The 24890-nt window shown below is 59.6% G+C and overlaps 2 protein-coding genes across 7 annotated transcripts in view; one reads left to right on the forward strand and one right to left on the reverse strand.

The window, feature by feature from the left end:
• TNS2 (tensin 2) overlaps positions 1-713 on the forward strand; it is a 280320-nt gene extending 279607 nt beyond the window's left edge. For all 6 annotated transcript variants that reach the window (XM_056120233.1, XM_056120234.1, XM_056120236.1 and 3 more), the window contains 2 exons: positions 5-34; positions 165-713. In XM_056120233.1, the coding sequence (XP_055976208.1) occupies positions 5-34; positions 165-303 (169 nt within the window). In that variant the 3' untranslated portion in view covers positions 304-713. The remainder of the gene's footprint in view (positions 1-4; positions 35-164) is intronic.
• Positions 714-1908: 1195 nt separating this feature from the next.
• SPRYD3 (SPRY domain containing 3) lies at positions 1909-21430 on the reverse strand. Its single transcript, XM_056120156.1, has 11 exons — positions 21344-21430; positions 17467-17613; positions 15947-16022; positions 14860-14984; positions 14449-14584; positions 12588-12773; positions 3706-3855; positions 3235-3292; positions 2603-2722; positions 2340-2509; positions 1909-2127 (listed from the first exon to the last, which is right to left on the reverse strand). The coding sequence occupies exons 1-11, from the start codon at positions 21364-21366 to the stop codon at positions 1993-1995; spliced, it is 1326 nt and encodes a 441-aa protein (XP_055976131.1). The 5' UTR covers positions 21367-21430; the 3' UTR covers positions 1909-1992.
• Positions 21431-24890: the final 3460 nt, after the last annotated feature.

A 24890-nucleotide genomic window follows, 5' to 3' on the forward strand; every position in this document is an offset into this window, starting at 1 on the left:
GCAGATGGACCAATCCTGACGGGACCACCTCCAAGTAAGCCCCCCAGGCCCCGCCAGCACCACCTCTTCCCCAGAGAAGGAGGCTCCCCTCTCTCCTCCCCAGCTCTCCCTGTGTGGGGATGGGGGCACTGAAGCCTCCCCCCCGCCCCCACTCTGCCCTCCAGGATCTTTGGTTTCGTGGCCAAGAAGCTGGAAAGCCCCTGGGAGAACGTGTGTCACCTCTTCGCAGAGCTCGACCCAGATCAGCCTGCGGGGGCCATTGTCACCTTCATCACCAAAGTGCTCCTGGGACAGCGGAAATGAAGGAGCTGAGCCCGCCACACCGCACCCCTCCCGGCACCTCACAGCCCTCGCTTCCCCTGGCCCCGGGCAGGGGGGGAGTGGACCCCCGGCTCGGCCCGCGCCCGCCCCGCCCCCGCTGCTGTGCTGAGTGGTCGCGCCGGGGAGAGGACCCTGCACGTGAGCAGATGGCAGAGAAGGGTCGAAGCGTGAGGAGGCCTCCGCAGCGGGGCCCTGGACAGAGGGGAGGGGACAGCCGCACCGGCAGGACGCCAGCCCCCCACCCCCGAAAGGGAAACGGACGAGGGGCGGTGTGGGGAGGCCGGCCCGCGTCCTCTGCTGCCCCTCCAAGCAGAGAGACCGGAGTGGAATCTCATGGAAAGGGAGGGGAAAGAGTCTATTTTTGTCTAATAATAAAGATTTCTATAACTTTGTGTTTTTTTTGCTTTTTGGGTCACACCCGGCAATGCACAGGGGTTCCTCCTGGCTCTGCGCTCAGGAATTATCCCTGGCGGTGCTCAGGGAACCATATGGGATGCTGGGAATTGAACCCGGGTCGGCCGCGTGCAAGGCAAACGCCCTCCCCGCTGTGCTATCTCTCCAGCCCAAGATTTCTATAACTGAGTCGAGTTGGAGTTGTGCCTTTGGCAGGGGGCAGGACGGGGCCCCGTGTCTGGGGAGAAAGGTTCCCGGAGGGTGTCTCGGGCCCGCCGGGGCATCACACTGGTCGCAGATGAGCGCGCTGCCCGCCACTGCCCCAGCTCCGACCCTGGCCCTGCCCGATGCGCTGGGAAGGACGCCGGGTCCCTCCGTACTGATAAATACGGAAACTCCGTCTTTATTGGCGGTATAAACATCTCTGGTCTGTACATACATTTCTTACATCATAGTGCAGGCCCAGGGGCAGGAGAGGGGCCGCGGGGACACCAGCAGCACGACACCCCCGCCCCCCCACTCTGTGCAAACCACGGCCAGGCGCCCACTCCCCTTCCTCCCAGGGAAGTCACTGTACGAGGAGGGGTCAGGGCCAGAGGGGAGAAGGGAGACACACGGAACTAGAACCAAACACTGAGGCAACACAGGCAACTGGCACAGGCAGTAAACTGGGGCGGTGCCGAGGCGGGGGCACCTCACAGCAGGAGAGACGGGCACCAGGGTCTGGGCTGCTTGTCGGGGAGAGGGGGTCGGGGAGGCAGGTGCCAAGGCCCTGGGGCCCTCCCAGCCCCCCGGAGACTCGCCTCCCCAGGGGACTAGGGGACCAGCCTGGGGAGGGCGGGGAGAGCAGGGACCTAGCGGGGTCTCCCTGGACGACCGACAGTCGTGAGGGACGGGGCCCACTCGGGCCCCCCAGCCCACCCAAGGGGGCTGCCAGCAGCAACCTGGGCGCGGGGAGCCGCAGCGGGGCCGGCCAGGAGTGTCCGCTCCTCCCTCCGGGCCTCGGGGCCCGAGTAGCAGCCGAGACAGGGGCGCACTCCTCTCCACTGGGGCCGGGGGGACGGGGGCGTGGTGGGGGGCACAGGGGGCCACCAGCAGAGCCAGCGGGACCCCCCCAAGCGAGCAAGCATTCTTTGGCCCTGATCCTGTCCGACCCGGCACTGCAGAGGGGCAGCACCCGGCCGGACGCTCGGAGGCCTGAGCGGCCACCCCGGGGCCCCTGAGCGGGCTGGGCGCCCCACTCCTGGGCAAGTCAGGAGCTGGTCCCTGGCCCTGCCCCTAGCCACTTAGGGGGTGCAGGTCCACTTTGACCTTCTCTCCGCAGCTCAGCATCCCGATGGTGGGGAAGAAGCCCCCCGCGGGGACCACCGCGTCCTTCTTCCCGATGATCTTGCCGTTCCGAGTGAAGAAGACCTGCAGGGGGCGGCAGGGAGGCGGTGGGGCCGGCGGCTCCGTGTCCCCCCTGGGTGCGGGACTAACCAACCACACAGCCCCCAGCCCGGCCCCCAGGGGCGGCTGAGGGTGTGGCGGGCAGCGGCCACCAGAGGGCGCTTGAGGCTGGGCCCTGGGACGCGCACGCCTACCCCAGCGGCCCCCAGCACCCACCCTGAGACCCCCCCACTCACCACCACCTTCTTCCCCTCGTGCTCCTGCTCAATCTCCTCCCCATCGTCCTCCTCCTCATCCTCCTCGTCGTCGTCCCCCTCCTGGTGCAGGTACATGACGTTGTGGACGTTCCGGACGGCCCGGGCCGTCGGGGACAGGATCACGGAGTCACAGCTGTCGTCGCTGTCACCTGGGAGAAGGGAGATTGCTGAGCTGGTGTGCTCCCCCACCCCACCCCCCACCCCCTGCCCCACCAGTCCGGCCAGGCCCTGCCCCCACTCACCCTCACTGTCCAGGATGTAGTCGCGGGGGAACATGATTCCACAGCCCATGATGTCCCCCTTGTAGCAGCGTGGCCCAAACGGGTCCCCCACACCACTGCCGTGGAAGATCTTCCCGTCATCTGTCGGAGGGAGCAGAGCACCCCTGAAGGAGCACGGGGACACCCTCCTTCCTTCCTGCGGGCGACCTGAGCCCACTTCTCCTGGCCCAGGGAAGGGAGGGGACAAGGTGCCGGGGTGTGGGGGGGAGGGGGGCCTCCGGGTTGAAAGGCACATCAAAGGGCTAAGGGGCCTCCCTTGGGGGGGTGCAGAGGGGGAGGAAGCAGGGCCCATGGCGAGACAGAAACTCAGCGTTTGTTTTTTTCTTCAGAAAGCCAGAAAGGAAATAAGACAACCAAAAAAAGAAACTGCAGAATCCGCAGGCGAGGCACAGAGGGGGCCAACTCAGAGGCCTGGAATGTCCACTCGGCCCGAGCCCGGCCCCTGCGCTGCCCTCGCGGCTCTCAGCACCGCTGGAGGGAAAACAGAAAGGAGGAGAAAGGCCCCGCAGCCCGAAGGGCGCCCCCGGCCGGCCGTGTGCGAGGGACTCGGACCAGGGCATGTCCGGCACCCGCCCAGCTTGTCCCCAACATACCTGCGTGATAAGCCACGGACCCTCTGCTCCAGCCGGGGTGTCTGTTCTTGGGGTAGTCCTGCACCCAGAAAAACAAGCCCAGCATATCACCAGGAAAACACCCGGGCCTGCGATCCTCAACCTTCCCCGGGCCAGCCTCCCCCCCAGCTGGCCTCTCGAGGCTGCAAGGGTGGGGGCCAGGGAGGGCGAAGGGGGAAGGACAGCGGGGAGGACAGGGGGAAGGACAGGAGGAAGGTGCTTGGCTTCCTGTCAGGACCACAGGCTACTTCTGTCCACACGCAGAATGTGGGGTGCAGGTCCTAAGCCCCCTGGTTAACAGCCTCCCTCGAACCCAGTCCCAGTGTCTCCTGCGCCCTCCCACATTCCCACACACACTCTCATACAGTCACACACACTCACACACACATACACACACACACACACACACACACACACACACACACACACCCGTCTCCGCGCTCAGCAGCTGACCTTCCGCGCCAGCCCCAAGGCAATGTAGCACTTCTCTCCGGGGTCCACGATCTCCACCTCAAAGTAGTGGCTCCGGGTACTCAGCGGGTGCCGGGCCTGGGCCAGCCCAACGTCCACGATGCTCTTGCCCTTGCCCAGGTACTCCAGCAGCTGGAGGAAGAGCGGGGCAGGGGGTGCTGTGGGGGCCGACGCCGACCCTGCCCCTCCCTCCCCGGCAGCCCAGGGCCCTGATTCCCGAGAGCGAAGGACGCCAGAGGCCCCGTGATCCGAGCAGGCCCGGGAGAGCCAGCGGGAGAGGACGGGAGCAGCAGAACAGGAAGGCTGAGCCCGCCACCACAGCACGTGCAGATGGCCGGGGGTCTCTGGCTTTACCGACCAGCACAGCCCGCCGGGGGTTGCCTGCAAGAGCGCCCGTGCCAGTGTGCGTACCTGTGTGTCCGTGTGTGTGCGACTGCGTGCGTGTGACTCTGTGTGTGTGCCGGAGTGCGTTTGCGCTTGTGTGTGCCTGAGTGCGTGTGAGCCTTGAGTGTGTTCCTGCCTGAGTGTGTGCGTGCCCGTGTGCGTGCCCGAGTGTGTGCCCACCTGTGCGTGCGTGCCTCCACGTGTGTGCCTGACTGCGTGCGTGCCTGTACGGCCTCCAGGCTATGGCCTCACTTCCCCACTCACCCTGCGGCCTGTCCCCGTGAGGAAGCTCCACCCCAGCCCTGAGTGAGAGAAAAGGAAAGGCAGAGATGGGGGAAGAGGAAGCCTGACGCCTCTGGGGGGACTGGCGGGGTTAGGGACGGGGCAGAGGTTTGTGCCAACACAGATGTTTGGGGAGGGGAGAGCCGGCGGGAGCCAATCCCGCCTGGAGGGGCTGGCAACATTTCTCCAGGTCCCCCCTTCAGCCGGCTTGGGCCTGGGCCCTTCCGAGCTGGGCCCACCCGCGAGGTGCCGAGCGCCAGGAGCCCCGGCCAGCAGCGACTCTGCCCTGCACTGGGCGCCGGGGCGGGTGGGGCGGGTGGGGCAGCCCCCCATGACCCTTCCAGGCAGAAGCAGGGGAGGGGGGGCCAAAACCGACAGCTGGGGCTCTCCCGGCTCTCCAGGCCCACCAGGGTCCTGCCTGGGCAAGACAGGGCGGCCACCCCCAGCCTGGGAGGATTTATTTATCAGTTGTCATGGGAACGGGGGGGGGATGACTCAGCCCCTCCTCCCCACCCTCCACATCACCTGGGATCCCTTAATCCCTTTTTAATGAGTCAAGCTGCCCCTGAAGACTTTCCTCGCCCCTCCCAGCCCCCCAACCCCGAGAGAGCACGCAGCCCGGGACCCCGGCAGGCCTTGGACCGCGGCCCTCTCGCCCCCCTCTCCTGCCCGGGCAGGAAAGGAATGAGGCTGGCTGGCACCGGGGTGTCTGCCACCACGCCACCTCACCCAGTGGTCCCCCCTCGGCCCTGGGTCCCCAAAACCTGCCACTCTGGTCCTCCCCCCACCCTTCCTCTCCAGGCAGGAAGTGGGGGCTCCGGGAAGGCGGCGATGGGTGGACACACCTAACCCACACCAGACCCCATCGCCTCTGACACATACACGCCACCCCCTCTCCTCCATCACACCATGCTGCTGCCACCAGAAACGGGGCCCCTAGAGGCCCCCACCTGGGGACCGAGGACCAACTGAGGCCCACACCCTCTTTTTCTTTTTTCCTTTTTGGATCACACCCAGTGATGCACAGGGGTTACTCCTGGCTCTGCACTCAGGAATTACCCCTGAGCAGTGCTCAGGGGACCCTATGGGATGCCGGGAATCGAACCCGGGTCGGCCGCGTGCAGGGCAAACGCCCTCCCCGCTGTGCTATTGCTCCAGCCCCAGCCCACACCCTCCTGAGGTTTGCTCACGGCCTTCCACGTCCTGCCTCTCAGCCAGGGGTTCTCCCCCATCTCCCCACACCGGCCAGCAGTCTGCGGCCAGGGGGGTCCCACAGCTGCACTTGGTCCCGCCATCCAACTGGCCCCGGCACGAGAAAGCAACACGCTCCCACCCTAGAGCCCAGAAACAGCCAGTCCCGATGCAGGTCCTGGCAAGAGCCTCCCCCCCTTCCCCCATCCTCCGTCCTGTCTGTGGACAGGGCGGGAGGCGTCCACCATGCGGTGGCCAGGAGAGGACACGCCCCCGCCGGGCCGGGGCAGGATGGGAGCGCCAGCTCACCCAGAGCGCCAGCTCACCTGTCCTAGGCACCGTCCTCCCCGTCCTCGAGACCCCTGCCCCAGAGTGAGAGTGACTGGCTGCCCGGAGGCCTCTCAGGGCGAGAGAATCCAGCTGACCTGAGCTCGAAGCCGACTCATCACATTCTCGTCTCTGACCTCAAGCAAGCGGCCTTCAGAACCTGTGGGTCCCCTGGGAACCGCGGGTGGGGGGAGGGGTCCGGAGCTTCCCTATTCGATCACTCTCAGCCCTCTGGGCCGACTCCCCAACCCAAACCTTCGCTTTTTTCCTTCCTTGGTTTTCGGGGCCACGTCCGTGGGGCTCAGGGGTTACTCCTGGTACTGTGCTCCGGGTGCCTGCCACCTCAGGGGGCTGACCCACACCTTCCCTTCCTCGAGCCTCGTGTTCCCCAGCAAAATGGGCTTTCGCTCCCTGCATCCCCCAAGCCGGGTGAGCGGGCTGACGAAGGGAGCCCGACCGCCAGCAGGTCAACCACACACACTCTGCCTTTTCCTAAGCCTGGAGGCCCCAGGTGATACGCCGACAGCACACGGCTGAACAGACCCAGCTGTCGCTCCCAGCGTGGGGAGTGACGGTCACCCCTCAGGCCTCCAAACAGAACAATCCCCCCAAGACAGATGACTCAAGCCCCAACCAGCCAACTGACCGGGGCCAATCTTTCACCTCAATGCTCTAACAAGAGGAGCTTCCCTCTCCAATTCTTGGTTTTGTTTTCTTTTGTTTTTTCTTTTTGGGTCACACCTGGCAATGCTCAGAGGTTACTCCTGTCTCTGCACTCAGGAATCGCTCCCGGCGGTGCTCAGGAGACCACATGGGATTCTGGGAATCGAACCCGGGTCAGCTGCGTGCAAGGCAAACGCCCTCCCCGCTGTGAGATCGCTCCAGCCCCTCCAATTCTTTGTTTTTGTCAGGGGTCAGGCGGGTGGGGGGAGGCGCAGACCTTGCAGTGTTCCGAAGTGACCGTAAGCTGTGTTGCAGACCAAACCAGGGCCGATCGTATGCAAAGCAGGGCATTCCCTCCTTTCCCTTTTTCTTTTTTTATTCTTTTTATGTAGGAGTATTGCTATTTATTCAGCCACTGATTAGCTGATTGAATTGGGCATGAACTCCACCTTACTTTTTTTTTTCCCTTTTTTTTTTTTTTATCATTTTCTTCATTGAATCACTGTGAGAGCACTCACAAAGCTTTCGGGTTTAAGTCTCGGTCGTAAGAGCCTTCCCTCCTGTCTCTGCTGCACCGTGGCAGAGGAAGGGAGGATGCTTTCCTTGGGGGTCTCGAGCCCACCCCTCCCCCACCCACCGTCTCCAGAGGCAGCCACGCCTGGTATCTGCCCTGCCCCGCTTGCCAGCAGAGACCCTAATCCCTTCTGACAGCAGCCAGGGCGGGCTCAGCGCCCCAGGGCCAACAGCAGCTGAGACAAGAACCAAGAACTTGCTCCCCATCGGTCAGGCCCCAACACGGCCTCGTCTGGGTGGGTCTGGGCAGGACCCCTGAGAGGCCGCGCCCCACTCCCGAGCTGTTGCCCCGTCACTAGGGAGCGGTCGGAGGAGCCGGGATCCAGAAGCCGAGAGGTGATCACACCCCCAATTCAGCAGCTGAACCCCCACTCACACAAGGCCTCACTGCGGGGCCTGAAGCTGGTCTGAGGGCAGGGTCAGCCACCGCTCGGCACTGGCACTGGCGACTCCGTCACGACCAGGGGCTCCTCGGGGAGCAAATGGGGCCACAGGAAGCCCAGGAGGCGCCCACTCAGGAAAGGGCCGGGTCTGTCCATCTCTAGACGCTTCCATGAAACCCACACAGCCACCTGGCTAGCAGGTGGAGTCACTATATTATCTGTATTATTATTATTGTAATGGACTCCGTGCCAGGCTGTTTTCACTTGGGGTGCCTGGGGGGGAGGGGGGAGAGCCCTCCCTGCCCAAGGGACCCAGCCCCAGCCCCCGACCTCCACTACCCAACCGCCGCCACGCTCCAGGCCACTTTCCACACGCTCGGGCCGAGTCTCACAGGTGAGTGAACATATTCCTGGACATATCATAAGATACTCCCTACCCATCTTCCACAATTACCACACCATCGTTGATGGGGTTCAGACAGGAGGCAACAAATCATAGAGGGAAACATATATGTGCCTCTCGGAGAGCCCAGCAAGCTACCAAGAGTATCCCACCCACACAGCAGAGCCTGGCAAGCTAGCCATGGCGTATTCGATATGCCAAAAACAGTAACAATGGTCTCATTCCCCTGAAAATGAACCCGAAAGAGCCTCCAATATATTGGGAAAGACAAGTTAGGAGACACTGATAAAATCTCAGGGCGGCAGGATGGGAGAAGCACACTGAAAGTAGACTATAGACCAAACATGATTGCCACTCAGTGCCTCTCTTGCAAACCACAGGACCCAAAAGGAGAGAGAGAACAAAAGGGAATGCCCTGCCACAGAGGTGGGATGGGATGAGGGGGATGGGGGTGGGAGGGATATTGGGATCAGTGGTGGTGGAGAATGGGCACTGGTGGAGGGATGGGTACTCGATCATTGTATAACTGAAACCCAAGCACAAAAATCTGTAAGTCTACAACTGCACCTTACGGTGTTTCACTAATAAAAATTGAAAAAAAAAAAATCTCAGGGCTGGGACGAATGGAGACGTTACTGGCACCCGTTTGGGTAAATCGATGAATAACGGGATGACAGTGGTACAGTGATTATCATTATTAGTTTCTTTTGGCTTTCTGGGTCACATCTGGCGATGCTCAGGGGTCACTCCTGGCTCTGCACTCAGGAATTACTCCTGGCGGTGCTCAGGGGACCATATGGGACACCAGGGATTGAACCCAGGTTGGCCAGGTGCAAGGCAAAGCCCTCCCCACTGTACTATCACTCCGGCCCCTGTATTACTTTTTTTTAACTTAACTGCAATTTTTTTTTTTGAGACTACACCTGGCAGTGCTCAGGGGTTTCTCTTAGCTCTGCACTCAGGGATCAGGGACCCAGTAGGGTGCCAGGAATCAAACCCTGGTTGGCTGCAAGGCAGCACCCTACCCCCTGCACTATGGTCCAGCCCCTGCACCCATCTGCAATCTTTCCTGATGAAACTGATGGAGGAGAAACAGGATTTTTTTTTTTTTGATGGATGCCATACCCAGCAGTGCTCAGGGGCTATTTCCCATTCAGTGTTCAAGGACCATATAGTGGCAGTACCAGAGAGCACAGCTGGGACTTCCACACGCAGTGCACCTGCTCTAGGGGCCAGAGAGCTTGCCTTGGATGCTGCAGACCCAAGTTCAATCCCCAGCACCCGGTCTGAGCTCCTGTGCCCTGCCAGGAGTGTGATCCTTGAGCAGAGATGTGACCCAAAACCCAAAACCAAAAAAAAAAAAGAAAGAAAGAAAGAAAAGAGGTTGGAGCAATAGCACAGCATTTGCCTTGCACGTGGCCAGCCCAAGTTCGATCCCTGGCACCCCACTTGATCCCTCAAGCCTGCCAGAAGTGATCTCTGAGTGATCCCAGAGCCAGGGCAAAAACAAAAAGGTGTGTGTGGGGGAACCCTTCATCGTTCAAGGGAGTTCTATGGCGACCAAGCCCCAGGGAGGCTTCCCTGACAGCAGATGGTCCGGAAGAAGGTAGAGATCAGGAAAGGCAGGAAGGAGAAACAGCTGCATCAGACATCAAGAAACAAGAAACCTGGGGCTGGAGCGATAGCACAGCGGGGAGGGCGTTTGCCTTGCACACGGCCGACTCAGGTTCGAATCCCAGCATCCCATCTGGTCCCCTGAGCACCGCCAGGAGTAACTCCTGAGTGCATGAGCCAGGAGGAACCCCTGTGCATCGCCGGGTGTGACCCAAAAAGCAAAAAAATAAAAAAAGACAGAAACAAGACCCCTGGGCCCGGCCCAAAGGACCACCCCCGCCTCCCCTGGACAGACAAAAGGCTCAGGGGGAACTGAAGGAAGAGGCCTAGAGACAGGGGAGGAGGGCGACCTAGACCAGACGAGAGGCACGTGACTCTCAAGAGCGTCTGCCCACACCTGCCCCAGAGCATCGAGAGTGGAGCTGAGGGCAGAGCCCGCCCTGCCGGCTGCCCCAGGCCAGGGGGAGGGTTGGCGAGAGGAGCCACACCCCATGGCTTCTATCTAAGAAAGAAAAATTCCTCCGACGCGGGGGCCCATGGGCAAGTGGGGAGGGCAGGCTATTTATAAACGTGGACAGGATTCTGTATCCAGAGGAAAAGGTTGCCGGGGAGGAGCCGGGGCAGAGCGGGGACAGGTCCAGGCAGAGAAAGGATGCCGGGAGAAAACTGTTGAGGAGAGGTCAGGGATAAGCACTGGAACGTGGCCCGGGCTCGGTCCCAAGCTCAGCTCCGGAGACGTCCAAACGGTGGTGGAAGGGGGACCGAGGAAGGTCAAGGAGTGGGCATCCCTGGGTCCTGGCCCGGAGCCTTCGCAGCCCTGGGGAGGCAGTGCAGGGGCCCGCTCTGCTCCCAAGTTCCACTCACGCCAGAAGTGGGGGAGGCGTGCTCAGAGTCCACTCCCACCCCCCACTGCTTCTGTTTTGTTATCAGAGGCTGAGTGGAAAACAGCCTCGGTTGGGGTGAGGAGGCCGAGGGGGTGGCGGGGAGGAGGTCAAGTCAGGAGCAGGAGGGCAGCAGAGGGACAATTCGAAGTAGGAGGCCGGAGCGGCCCACGGCAGTCAGGGCCAGACCCCTGACCCGGCAGCCGCTCACCACCACCCCCCACCAGCATGCGGCCCAGGGGCGAGAGGGGGAAAAATTTTCCCCTCTCGAGGCTTAGAGGATTCCCAAGAAAGCTTAAAATTCAAGGAAGGACGATAGCAGGTACGTTTAAAAAGATGCATTGGGGTCGGAGCGATAGCACAGTGGGTAGGGCGTTTGCCTTGCAAACGTTTGCCTAGCGGCGGACCCGGGTTCGATCCCCAGCATCCCATATGGTCCCCCAAGCACCGCCAAGAGTGATTCCTGAGTGCAGAGCCAGGAATGACCCCTGAGCATCCAGAGCTGGGTGTGACCCAAAAAGGAAAAAAAAAGATGCATTAAAAAAGGCAAGCCCAGACGCAGGGCCGAGGCCATCTGCCTTGCACGTGGCTAACTCTGGTTCAGTCGCCAGCACTAAACACAGTTCCCTGACCCTTCGAGGAGTGACCCTCTGAGTTCAGAGCCAGGAGGGAGCCCTGAACACCTTTGGGCGTGGCCCTGAATCTGCACGTACACACACCCTCCTGCCAAAAAAAAAAAAGCAATTTTTTTTTTCTTTTTGGGTCACACCAGCAATGCTCAGGGCTTAGTCCTGGCTCTGCACTCAGGAATCAGTCCTGGCGGTGCTCAGGGGACCATACAGGATGCCAGGGACCGAACCCGGGTCGGCCATGTGCAAGGCAGACACCCTGCACACTGTCTCCGGCCCCAAAAACAGCAAACTTGAGGGTCAAGAATTCTCCCTGGGGCTGGAGCGATAGCACAGCGGGTAGGGCATTTGCCTTGCACGCGGCCGACCCAGGTTCGATTCCCAGCATCCCATAGGGCCCCTCGAGCACCGCCAGGAGTAACTCCTGAGTGCAGAGCGAGGAGTAACCCCTGTGCATCGCCGGGTGTGACCCAAAAAGCAAAAAAAAAAAGAATTCTCCCTGACTCTACATCCTCTGTAAAATGGAAGGGGCAGAGGTCAGCAGCATAGCACCTTGCTGTGTGTGCCCATGTGCAAGGCCCCTTCCCACATGCACGTCCCGGCACTGCCAAAACGAAAGAATCAAGGCTATAGGAGGCCCAGATTCCCTCCCTGGTCCCCCACGGTACCCCAAGAGCTGCTGGGAGTAGCCCCCAGGCCCAGCGGGCACGACCCCATGAAGGGAACAAAAGAAATCCGGAATGTAGGTAGAGATATGCCGACACGCAACAGAGTCTCAAAGCAACAAAGTCTCAACGCCCCAGTACCAGGGCCACAGAACAGCGGGTAGGGTGCTGAGCTGGGACAGCGGCGATGCGGGAGGCCGGGCATCCTGCATCCCATCCCGAGCCTCTCAAAGGCAAGTGGGAGAGGCAGCAGTGGGCGTCAGAAGCCAAAGGAACCAAAGCAGGTGAAGAAACTTCCAGGGCCAGAAAGATGCTCCCTGGGCAAGACTCATCTTTGCACGTAGGAGGCCCAGGATCAAGCCCCACCATGGCATGGCCCCCTGAGCACTGGAACAGGAGCAGCTTTGGAGGACCGCCAGGTGGGATCCAAGAACAGGTGATAGTTCTCAGCTAAAGCAACTCACCTGAGCCCTCTCAGGGAAGGGCAAGGAGAACCAGCCCTGGAGACGCCTCGAGCTGAACTCCAAGTAGCCCAGCAGGGGCTGGAGAGATAGCACAGCGGGTAGGGCGTTTGCCTTGCGACGGACCGGGGTTCGATCCCCAGCATCCCATATGGTCCCCTGCGCACCGCCAGGAGTAACTCCTGAGTGCAGAGCCAGGAGTAATCCCTGTGCATTGCCAGGTGTGACCCAAAAGCAAAAAAAAAAAAAAAAGAAAGAAAACAAGAAGCCCAGCCAAGCCCACAACTAGCCGGCGACAACTCTCACTTCTGCAATTCCCGCAAAGGCCTCGCTTCCCATCCACACCCGAGACAATCAGAAGCAGCGGTGTGCTCGGGGGTTCGGTGTGGCCCCCTGCCCCTTACTCACAGTTCCGCAGACCCTGACGTCATGCAGCCGGCCCCACTCGTCCTCGTAACTGTCCACCATCATGACGCTGTCATCCTCCCGGCCCAGCTCGGCGTTGAGGTGCAGGCGGACCTCCTCGCCCAGGGAGTGCATCCCCACTGCCGGGAACAGCCCGTCTGGAGACATGGGCATAATCGTGGAGCCCACCTGCAACAGAGGGACAGGGGGACCTGCCGATGCACTCTTCCCAGCCCTCCTGGGGGTCCCGAGAGGCCGCAGCAGGTAATCACTCTAGACAGTGGCAGACAGGAAGAATAGCGATCCAGTGAGGCCCCGGAGTTGCTGATCCAGGGCCCAGCATGCAGCCCAGTGGGAAGAAGCACGTCTCACAAGCACGAGGCCCTGGGTTTCCTGGCAGACCTCTGTCCCCCCACAAATGTTGCTAAGAGGCTAGAGAGAGAGCACAGGGGGTAGGGTGCTCGTCCGCCTGTGGCCGACCTGGGTTCGATCCCCCGGCACCCCATCCGGTCACCAGGCATCACCAGAAAGAATTCCTGAGCACAGAGCCAGGAGAAACCCCTGAGCATCACCGGGCGTGGCCCCCAAACAAACAAACAAAACACTGTTGTGAAGTCTTTCAGGCTGCACAAGGTTTCCATGGAGCTGAAAGGCTGCCAGAGGCCCCTGGCTTGCTGGAGGTGTGTGCAAACGCCCAGCGGCAGGAGAGTCCGCAGGGCAGGTGAGGGACCAGCGCCTTGCTAGGGCCGCGGCAGGAGACAGAGCTGGAGAGGCAGAGCTGGGGCCTTTCTAGCCAACCTGCTCTTACCACGTCTCCTCACCACTCAGTCTTAGAAGGAAGGAAAGGCCAAGTGAAAACGAGGAAGACAAAATGCAAAAAGGATGCTCCAAGGGACCCAATTCAAGAATCCAAAGATGGGGGGGACGGCTGGAGGAATAGCAGAGCGGGGAGGGCGTTTGCCTTGCACACGGCCGGCCGACCTGGGTTCGATTCCCAGCATCCCATAGGGTCCCCTGAGCACCGCCAGGGGTGATTCCTGAGTGCATGAGCCAGGAGGAACCCCTGTGCATCGCCGGGTCGGACCCAAAAATGCAAAAAAAAAGAATCCAAAGACAGGCCAGAGCCAAAAAGGTACTAAAAACGACAAAACGACAATACCTCCAACAGTGCAAATACATATATTTTAGTTTAGTTTCTGGGTCACACCCAGGGAAGTTTAGGGGTCACGCCTGCCTCTGCACTTAGGAATCACTTAGGAATCACCAGATGGGATACCAGAGATCGAACTGGGTTAGGTGCGGGCAAGGCAAGTGCTTTTCCCACTGGACCATCTCTCCAACCCTAAAAATCAACAAAATGCAGGGGCTGGAGCAATAGCACAGCGGGGAGGGCATTAGCCTTGCATGCGGCCGACCTGGGTTCGATTCCCAGCATCCCATAAGGTCCCTCGAGCACCGCCAGGAGTGATTCCTGAGTGCAAAGCCAGGAGGAACCCCTGAGCATCGCTGGGTGTGACCTCCCCCCCCAAAAAAAAAATTAACAAAATGTAACCAAACAAGGACCACTCGCATCGGCACCTGTTATCATCTTCCCCCTCTGTTTCCTGCTCCTGACCTTCCCCCTAATCACCCAATCCTGTCCCCTACAATTCCTGCCCCTCTCCCACTGCATCCACATGCCCTCCCCGTCCACACCAGGGTGACGTCCCATTCCTGGACTGGGCAAACGTCTCCAGCACAGAAGAATCTTCTGCTCCCGAAGTACCTGAGGCAGGGCTGGAGGAAAGTGGCTGGGCAGTCCCTGGGCAAGCCCCACTGGCAGGCTCTGGCCGCTCAGTCCCAGGGTCTAGTGCTCCCCACTCACCCGCTTCCCGTTCTTGGTGAAGAAGATCTGGGCGGTCTGCACGTCAAAGGACACGGGCTCGATGCCGCAACCAATCCGGTCCCCAGAGTTGCACTTTGACCCAAACTGGCGGCCCTTGGCCCGACCATTGTACAGCCTGTGGACAGATCAGCCAAGATAGGGACCCCGTGCCTGGCCCCCCACCCCCGCCCCCGGCACTGGCAGCAGAGGTCACGTCTCCTGCCTCCCAGTCCCTGTCACATGGTGTCACATGTCATCTACCGGCCCTGACATGAGGGCAGGCCCCACCCCGCCCCCCCCTCCACGTCTGCAAACATCCCCAGGTAGCTGTCAGACCGCTCTCCTCTCCAGATCAGGAAAACCAGAATCCAGAGTAAAGGCATCGGCCGGTTCCCCCCGAGGACAACTCACTTGCCATCATCAGCGTGGTAGGCCACGGAGTCCGGCAGCCAGCCGGGCTGGTGATCCAAGCTGTAGTACTGCGGGACCAGCCCCACGGCGATGGTGCCCCGGACCCCACTATCCACGATGGACACCTGGAGGGCAGAGAACAGTCAGCAGGGCCGGGGAAAGGGGGTGGGGGCCGGGGGGCACTGCTGGAAGCGGGAGTGAGGCATCGCATGGGGCTGAACTAAAGGAAAGCGTACGGACTGGAGGGAAAGACAGGACACTTGGAGGAAGTGCTGGGGACTGAGGGGGGAGGGTGGCTTTCTTTTATTATTATTAATTATTATTATTATTATTTTTAGAGCATCACAAAGCCGTTTACGATTGGATTTCAGGCGTACAGTATTCTAACACCCATCCCTCCACCACTGTACATTTCCCAGCACCGGTGTGGGGGTGACTTTCTTATTCTTACTTAGAAAATAACTTCCAAGGGGGCTGGAGTGATAGCACAGCGGGTAGGGCATCTGCCTTGCACGCGGCCAACCCGGGTTCGATTCCCAGCATCCCATAGGGTCCCCCGAGCACCGCCAGGGGTGATTCCTGAGTGCAGAGCCAGGAGTAACCCCTGTGCATCGCCGGGTGTGACCCAAAAACCCAAAAAAATAATAATAATTTCCAAGGGGACTGGAGGGATAGTACAGCAGAGAAGGCACTTGCCTTGCACATGACCAAGCCTGGTTCAATCTCCAGCACCACGGAGGCATCCCCAGAGCCCCGCCCAGAGCGAATCCTGAGTGAGCTCAGAGCACTCCTGGGTACGGCCCAACCACTACCCCGCCCCGCCAAGTGAAAGAGAAAAAGGATGGAATCTCCAAGCCATGGAAAAGGTAGGAAATGGGATCACGCCGGGCTTAGGAGAGCAGGTGGGAGAGGGTAAGGTCACTCCGCTTAGGTGGGGTCGGGAAAGCCAAAGGGGCCGGTGACAGGGCACCTGGGCACCTGTCTCTCAGGTCCTTCTACCAGGCGCCAATCGAGGGACCCGATCCCGAAGCCGGCACGAGCTGAGGCGCCTCTCACCCCTGCTCTGCCCAACCGCTGCCCTGATCACCTCGAAATAATTGCTGTCCTTGGTCAGGGGCCGAGACGCCACATAGCAGCCAACTTCACCAGAGTTTCCATGGTAACTACAGGAAGGATGAGGAGTTGCGTTAGCAGCATGACCCAGGAATTGGGGGGAGGGCCTCCGTGTCCCCAGATCGCACCCGGCAAGGGCCAGCCCTGCCAAGCGCCCAGCAGGCCACAGGTCGGGCACCTGTAGGCACCCTAGCCCGACATCGTTGCTACCTCTCTGGTTCACATCCTCACTCCCTTTCAACAGCCCGAGACAAGACTCGCGGCCACCCTTCCCCTCCGGGGCTTCCAGCCACTGTCCAAGCCACGCCTCAGAAGACAAGTCTGTTCAGACCTGGGCCCCCTCCGTTTCCAAAAGAAGCACATGCTGGAGTGACAGCACAGCGGGGAGGGCGTTTGCCTTGCACGTGGCCGACCCGGGTTCGATTCCCAGCATCCCATATGGTCCCCTGAGCACCGCCAGGAGTAATTCCTGAGTGCAGAGCCGGGAGTAAGCCCTGTGCATTGCCGGGTGTGACCCAAAAGACAAAAAAAAAAAAAAAAAAAAAACACCCTCTCAGGGGCCCCTGGAGCCTGATATCAGGCGGAGCCTCTATCCCTGCAGCCCTTATCTTCTGGCTGGCAGAGGACCAGAGACCGGCTGGTCTCCTCAGACTGGCACCCGACGCCCGCTCCTCAGAGGCCTTCCCTCCCGCTCCAAAGAATGTAATTTCCATGACCCCTGCAGTGACAACTCTGTGAGGGACTCGGACTCCAGAGTCGGGGATGGAGTTTGAGTCAGAGAAAACAAACATTAAACAGACAAACTAGGGCCTGGGGCGATAATTCATCGGGCAGGGTGCTTGCCTGGCACACAGCAGTCCCCTAAGCCCACCAAGAGTGATCCCCGAGTACAGCGTCAGAAGTGCCCCCCCAAATAAATAAAAATAAAGAAAGAAACTAAAGGTTCGAAAGGCAGTAGGCAGGATGCACTGACCAAATGTCCTTCCCCAAAGAGGAAAAACTCCTCTTCTGAGACGGCCACTCTTCTCCAAACCCAGCCCCCGAGACGGGCAGAAAGAGATCCAGACGGGCTGGAGCGATAGCACAGTGGGAAGGGCATTTGCCTTGCACACGGGCGACCCGGGTTCGATTCCCAGCATCCCATAGGGTCCCCTGAGCACCGCCAGGGATAGTTCCTGACTGCAGAGCCAGGAGGAACCCCTGGGCATCACCAGGTGTGACCCAAAAAGCAAAAAAGAAAGGAGAGAGAGAATGCAGACACCCACAGGTCCACTGAGATGCTCTTATCCAGGCAAGGGGCAGCTCCCACATCTCAGCCGGCTGGACCCCGCGACACGGGCGTGGGGGCGTGCAGGGTGGACCGGGTGAGTGAGCTCCTCTGAACCACTCGCCACACCCTGGCCGTGCGGGCGCCCACTGGCCTCTGAAAACGGCTCATTGAGCTCAAAGGTCTCGCACGGAGAGAAAAAGGTGGAAGGGCACCTCCAGGCTTACCTCAGAGTGTCTCCGTCGACAAGAATGTGCTTGAACCTCTCCTGATACCGGAAAGCCCGAACCTCCCGAATCTCCCGGATCCTCCGGCGCCAGTTTAGAAACCGGTAGTGCAGGTTGAGGTCGTCCATCTTGTTCATGAGAACAAACCTGCCACGGGAAGACAGGGGCTGAGGAGGAAGTGGGGACCGAGGACAAGCACCTCCGTCGATTCCAGCCAGCGTGCAGAGCCATTTGTTGATCGACCTCAACAATCTTTGTCCTCTGCCTTTTTTGCCTTTTTTCCCCCTTGGATTTTGGGTCACCTACGGCACTGCTGAAGGCTTACACCTGGGGGCGGGAGCGATAGCACAGCGGGGAGGGCGTTTGCCTTGCGCACAGCCGACCCGGGTTCGATTCCCAGCATCCCATAGGGTCCCCCGAGCACCGCCAGGAGTAACTCCTGAGTGCAGAGCCAGGAGTGACCCCTGTGCATCGCCGGGTGTGACCCCCCCCCCAAAAGAAAAGGCTTACACCTGGCCCTCCGGGCAGGGGTCATTCGTGGCAGCACAAGGCAAGTGCAGTAACCAATGTGCCACCTCTCTGGCCCACATCCTCACCTTTCATTCCACAGTCCCTGTGCTCTTGCCATGTGTCCTCTCAAGAGCCCGAGACACAGCTGCGAACAGTATGGCCTGGACTCCTATTCTCAGAGCGTGCCCTTTCGCGAGGGGGAGGCTGGACACACGGCAAACAGCCCTGACAGAGTCGGGCAGTGCTGCAGAACAACGCGTGGACACGATCTGAAGAACACTGGGGGCATGTCTCCTCTCAGAAGAAGATCAAGTTCTGGTGAATTCGTATCTCTGTTTCTCCCCCACACACGTATCTACGAAAATTCCTTTCACTAAGGCTACTTTACTGGACTATTTTATCTCCTCCTGAAATTCTTTTCTTCTTCTTTTTCCTTCTGCTGGGCGCTGCAGAGCTCAGGGCTGACTCTGCACTCAGGGTTCATTCCTGGCAGTGCTCAGGGGGCCACCTGGGATTGCGGGCATTGAACCTGGCTCTGCCACATGCCAGGCAAGTGCCTAGCTCTCTGTCCTAGCGCTCCAGCCCCTTTCCTCAAACTCCCTTTCCGCAACAGACTGAATTAAATGAGCTCATTTCCCGATTTTTAAAGTGAAAAAGGGTCCAGAGACACAGTCCAGCAGGTCAGGGGCTTGCCTCGCACGCTGCCTGACCAGGGTGCGTTCCCCGGCACCCTGCATGTTCCCCGGAGCCGTCCTGCAGTGATTCCTGAGTGCAGAGCTAGAAGACCCAAGGACAACCGGGTCTGGCGCGATCCCCACCCCCCACCCCAACAAAGGAAAGAAGACGCTTGGACGGAGTGGCCAGAGAGGGCCTCTCTGCGGAGATCACAGAGGAGTCAAGAGGCCACACGTGTGGCAAGCCCACCAAAGAGCCTTCCCGGCAGCCAGGACACAGGCCGGGGGTGGCAGGGAGCTGGCATGCTGAGGACAGGCAACGGCGAGGGAGGGAGGAGAGCAGGGAATGTGGAGGAGGTATGGGAAGAGGCTGGGAGGGACGCAGGCGTTCGAATTTACTCTGAGTTTTGGTGGGAAGCCCCGGAAGATTTCAGACGAGGAGAGGATATGCCCTTCCAGATGGTCAGGTCTCGGGGCCAAAGCGACAGTCCGATGGGGAGGGCACCTGCCTTGCACACACCCTGGATCTCGGGTAACCCAGATGGTTCCCGGAGCCCCACCCGGGGATGGCAGGAGTGAGGCCCGAGTGCAGAGCCAGGAGTAAGACCTGAACACCGCTGGGTGTGGCACACACACACACACACACACACACACACACACACACACACACACACACATACGATGATCAGATCTTTAAAGGGCTGGTGCCCCACCAGGGGATGCCAGGAGTGATGTCTGAGTGCAGAGTCAGGAGTAAGCCCTGAACACCGCCAGGTGTGGCCCTCTCTCTCTCTCTCTCTCTCACACACACACACACAACACAAGATGATCAGATCTTTAAAGGGCTGATCCGACACACACACACACACACCCAAGATCATCAGATCTTTAAAGGGCTGATCCGACACACACACACACACACACACACACACACACACACACAACACAACACACGATGATCAGATCTTTAAAGGGCTGGTCCAACACACACACACACACACACGCACACGCACACACACCCAAGATGATCAGATCTTTAAAGGGCTGGTCCAACACACACACACACAACACAAGATGATCAGATCTTTAAAGGGCTGGTCCAAGACACACATACACAAGATGATCAGATCTTTAAAGGGCTGGTCCAAGACACACACGCACACACACGCACACAACACAAGATGATCAGATCTTTAATGAGCTGGTCCAAGACACACATACACACACGCACACACACCCAAGATGATCAGATCTTTAAAGGGCTGGTTCCCTCCCCCGCCACACACACACACCCAAGATCATCAGATCTTTAAAGGGCTGATCTGACACACACACACACACACGCACACACACCCAAGATGATCAGATCTTTAAAGGGCTGGTCCAACACACACACACACAACACAAGATGATCAGATCTTTAATGGGCTGGTCCAAGACACACATACACACACGCACGCACACCCAAGATGATCAGATCTTTAAAGGGCTGGTTCCACCCCCCCACACACACACCCAAGATCATCAGATCTTTAAAGGGCTGATCCCACACACACACACACACACACACAACACAACACACGATGATCAGATCTTTAAAGGGCTGGTCCAACACACACACACACACACACGCACACGCACACACACCCAAGATGATCAGATCTTTAAAGGGCTGGTCCAACACACACACACACAACACAAGATGATCAGATCTTTAAAGGGCTGGTCCAAGACACACATACACAAGATGATCAGATCTTTAAAGGGCTGGTCCAAGACACACACGCACACACACGCACACAACACAAGATGATCAGATCTTTAATGAGCTGGTCCAAGACACACATACACACACGCACACACACCCAAGATGATCAGATCTTTAAAGGGCTGGTTCCCTCCCCCGCCACACACACACACCCAAGATCATCAGATCTTTAAAGGGCTGATCTGACACACACACACACACACGCACACACACCCAAGATGATCAGATCTTTAAAGGGCTGGTCCAACACACACACACACAACACAAGATGATCAGATCTTTAATGGGCTGGTCCAAGACACACATACACACACGCACGCACACCCAAGATGATCAGATCTTTAAAGGGCTGGTTCCACCCCCCCACACACACACCCAAGATCATCAGATCTTTAAAGGGCTGATCACACACACACACACACACACACACACACACACAACCCAAGATGATCAGATCTTTAAAGGGCTGGTCCGCTCGGGCTGCTGAGCAACCCCGATGAGCGCTGGCCACTCGGTGGCCGTGGAAATGGGGAGGAGTGTAGGGGGGGAGGGGGCGCCAGGGGCCGGGCATGCCCCGAGGGAATGAATGAATGAACGAATGAACGAATGAATGAAGGAACGCATGAACGAACGAAGGCACTCCTCCCGGCCGGGGGCCGACCCCGGGGGCGGCGCGGCGCCTCCCCTTCCCGCCCTCCCGGCCCGGCGCGGGGCCGGGGTCCCGTCCGGTCGGGCCGCGCCCCGCGAGCGGGACCCCCGCCCCGCGGTGACAGCCGCCCCCGCCCCCGCGCGCCCGGCCGGCCGCCCGGGCCGAGGGGCGGCGCTCGCCCCCGCGGGGACCCGGCGGGGCGCCCGGGGCCGGCTCCGCCCGCCGGCCGCCCGCCCCGAGCCCCCGGCCGCGGGACCCCGCCCCGATCCCGCCTACCGGGGCCGCCGCGTCCTCCTCATCCATAGGCCTCTCCGCGGCGCTCCCGAGCTCGCCGGCCGCCGCCACCGCGCACATCCGGGTCCCCGCCCCGCCCACGCCGCGCGCCCGCCCCCGGCGCCGGCCGGCCAATCCGCGGCGCGCTCGCGGGACGGGCACGCGCCGGGGCCAATGGGCGCGCGCGGGCCGGGCGGGGCGGGGCGCGGCGGGGCGGGGCGGGGCGCGGCCGGGCCGCGGGGCACCTGGCGCTGGCGCGGGGCTGCGGCGCCCGGGTGGGTGCGGGCGGGCGCGGGGCGGGCGCGGGGCGGGCGGCCACGTGGCGGCGGCGGGGGCGCGGCGCCGGGCACCCCGGGCGCCCGCCGACAGCGCCCTTCGGAGGCGGCCCCGGCGCGGGGCGGGGCGGGGCGGGGCGGGGCGGGCGGCGACGGGCACCGGGCACGCACCGCCAGGGCGCGTGGCCAGCGACGCGGCTTCGGTGCCCGGCGCGATGCTGCGGGCCCGGGAAGATGCCCCAGGCGCGCCGCCGCCCCCGAGACGGGCCGTTTCCCCCCGTTCCACGCCCGCGGTCCGGAGTCGCGGCTCTGTCGCACCTGCTCCTGCACCCTCCCCGGTTCCCAGGTCGTGCCACTGCTCCGGGAGGGCACGCGGCCGAAAGGAACGGCAGGAAGGGCCAGCGGGAGCCGCAGGAGAGAGGGCAGCGGGAAGGGCGCTGGCCTGGCACCACGCCGACCCGGGTTCGAGCTCCAGCATATCCCGCAGGGTGCCCCTGAGCAACGTGCCTGGAAGGATCCCTGAGCACAGAGCTCGGAGTGAGTCCTGAGCACGGCTAGGGCCACCCCCCAAGTCAAAATGAGTAAGAAGAAAATTGGGGGCGAAGAACGTGGCTCGGCAGTACAGTGCTTGTCTTGCGCCCGAGAAGTCCTGCTTTGTTTCCCAGAAGCTGTAAAAATAAAGACACGAATGAATGAACGGAAGGAGGAGAGAGGTAGATGGGGCCATAGCACGAATTCCAAAAGCGTTTCTTGGCCAGGTTTGTCGGCAGGGTATCCCTGATTTCCTCCCGTTGTCCTCGGTTCTTTTCTTTTTCTTTCTTTTTTGTTTTCGGAACGCACCTGGCGGTGCTCAGGAATTACCCCTGGGGGTGTTTCAGGGAGTCGGACCTGGGTTGGCCCTGTGCAAGGCAAACACCCCACCCTCTCTATTACAGCTGCAACCCCATCACCCTGCAACCCCATCACCATCATTTCTCCTGGAAGGTTTTCTCCATATTCTCACGCAACCTCAGTGCACCTCGTTTTTTTCACACTGACTAGTCAGAATTCCGGTGTCCCAGCTGAACATCCCTGGACACTAGGACCCCCCACCCAGATCCGCCCCACTCTCCTCATTCCCAGGTCTCCCACAGATGTTGAAAGAAATAGAAGCCAGCATCTCCTGTACCATAAACATCCACAAATCTGGCAGATGCAAATGAATGACAGAAATAGGTGTGATTGGAAATTGGAAAACCTGAATTGAGAGCCCCAAATCTGAGACTCAGAGATCAGGTCTTGGTAGTTTTTGTTGCTGTTCCTTGTTTCGTGGCCACGCCTACAGGTGCTGGGGTCACTCCCAGCAGAGCTCAGGACATTGAATTCTACCCTCCTGCAAGATAATCAGCTCATTGAGCCATCTCCACCACCAGGCTCAGTGGTTTGGTTTTTTGTTTTGTTTTGTTTTGTTTTGCTTTTTTGGGTCACACCTGGCAATGCACAGGGATTACTCCTGGTACATGAACTCAGGAATTACCCCTGGCGGTGTCTGGGGGACCATATGGGATGCTGGGAATCGATCCCAGATCGGCCCTGTGCAAGGCAAACGCCCTACCCGCTGTGCTATCACTCCAACCCCAGGCTCGGTGTTTTTATTCATAAGAAAAACTGTAAATAAAGAAATCATAAATAAATGTATAAACATGCACAGCGTATTAAATATCAAGTATTCTCAGCTCAATAAAGTTGTTGGATCAGGCGGGATCAGAGAGATAGTACAGTAAGGCGCTTGCCTTGCATCTGGAACTTGGTTGGGTTCAATTCCCGGCACCGCATAGGGTCCCTCCAGCCCCGTCAGAAGTGATCCAGCCGGGAGTAAGCCCTGAGCACCACTGGCTATGGCCTCAAAACAAAAAAAGGTTGTCAGGGACTGGAGCAGTAGTACAGAGGGTAGGGTGCTTGCCTTGCACATGGCCAATCCAGGTTCGATCCCTGGCATTCCATAATGGTCCCCTGAACACCACCAGGAGTAGTGCTTAAGTGTAGAACCAGAAGTAACCCCTGAGTACTGCCAGATGTGACCTCCCCCCAAAAAATAGTTGTTGTGACAGGTTGAAGATTTAGCTTAAAGGACTGTGTAGCTGGAGAATGTGGGCTGGAGCGATAGCACAGCGGTAGGGCGTTTGCCTTGCATGCAGCCAGCCCGGCTGATCCGGGTTTGATTCCTCCACCCCTCTTGGAGAGCCCGGCAAGCTACCCAGAGTATCCCGGCAAAGCGTGGCAAGCTCCCTGTGATGTATTCGATATGCCAAACACAGTAACAACAAGTCTCAAAATGGAGACGTTACTGGGCCCGCTTGAGCAAATCGATGAACAGTGGTACAGTAGCCGGAGAATCCAAGTTTGGATCTCTGGCACCACGTGGTCCCCCGAGGCACTGCCAGGAGTGCCCTCCCCCCAAGCACAGAACCAGGAGTATCGCCTCTGAGCACTACCAGGTTTGACCCCAAAAACAAACAGAAGAGGTGGTTTAATCAAATAAATTAGCCTAGCCTTAATCTAGTCTAAAGTATTTTGAGGGGGCTGGAGCGATAGCACAGCAGGTAGGGCGTTTGCCTTGCATGCGGCAGACCAGAGTTCGATTCCGAGCATCCCATATGGTCCCCTGAGCACAGCCAGGAGTAATTCCTGAGTGCATGAGCCAGGAGTAACCCCTGTGCATTGCCGGGTGTGACCCAAAAAAAAATATATATATATATTGAGGGTGCTGGAGCTAGAATGAGTAGGGGCGGCACTTTCCTCGCACATGGCCAACCTGATTCCATCCCCAGCACCTGAGAAACTATAGAAGGTTCCAAACACAGATCCAGGAGTAAGCCCTGAGTTCTACTGGCTGTGTCCCCTAAAATTAAAAAAATTACTTAAAATTGGGGGGCCACAACCACCAATGATAGGAGCCGCTTCTAATTTAGCTCATTGCTTGCGAGGGTTGCTCCTGGTCGTGTTGGGGGGACCATGCAGTGTCGGGAAACAATGTCTGCATTCAGGACATGTGCTGTAGCCCATTGGGCCGTCTCTTCAGCCCTTAACGCAATGTGTTTAGATTGCTCGAGCGGGCCCAGTAACGTCTCCATTTTGAGACTCGTTGTTACTGTGCTTGGCATATCAAATACATCACGGGGAGCTTGCCAGGCTTTGTCGTGCGGGTGAGATACTCTGGGTAGCTTGCCAGGCTCTCCGAGAGGGGCAAGGAATCGAACCCGGCTCAGCTGGGCCGGCTGCATGCAAGGCAAACG

Source organism: Sorex fumeus, unplaced genomic scaffold (assembly GCF_029834395.1).
Source record: "Sorex fumeus unplaced genomic scaffold, SorFum_2.1 ptg000042l, whole genome shotgun sequence".
Taxonomy (NCBI): domain Eukaryota; kingdom Metazoa; phylum Chordata; class Mammalia; order Eulipotyphla; family Soricidae; genus Sorex; species Sorex fumeus.

What these genes read in the sequence shown, in the direction of transcription:
- SPRYD3 (XM_056120156.1), bottom strand. Translation starts at nt 21,366, where the DNA reads ATGAGGAGGACGCGGCGGCCCCG. An exon ending in AGGAGGACGCGGCGGCCCCG is followed by an intron (nt 17,614 to 21,343) that starts GTAGGCGGGATC and finishes TTCCCGTGGCAG; the next exon opens with GTTTGTTCTCATGAACAAGA. An exon ending in AGGACAGCAATTATTTCGAG is followed by an intron (nt 14,985 to 15,946) that starts GTGATCAGGGCA and finishes TCTGCCCTCCAG; the next exon opens with GTGTCCATCGTGGATAGTGG.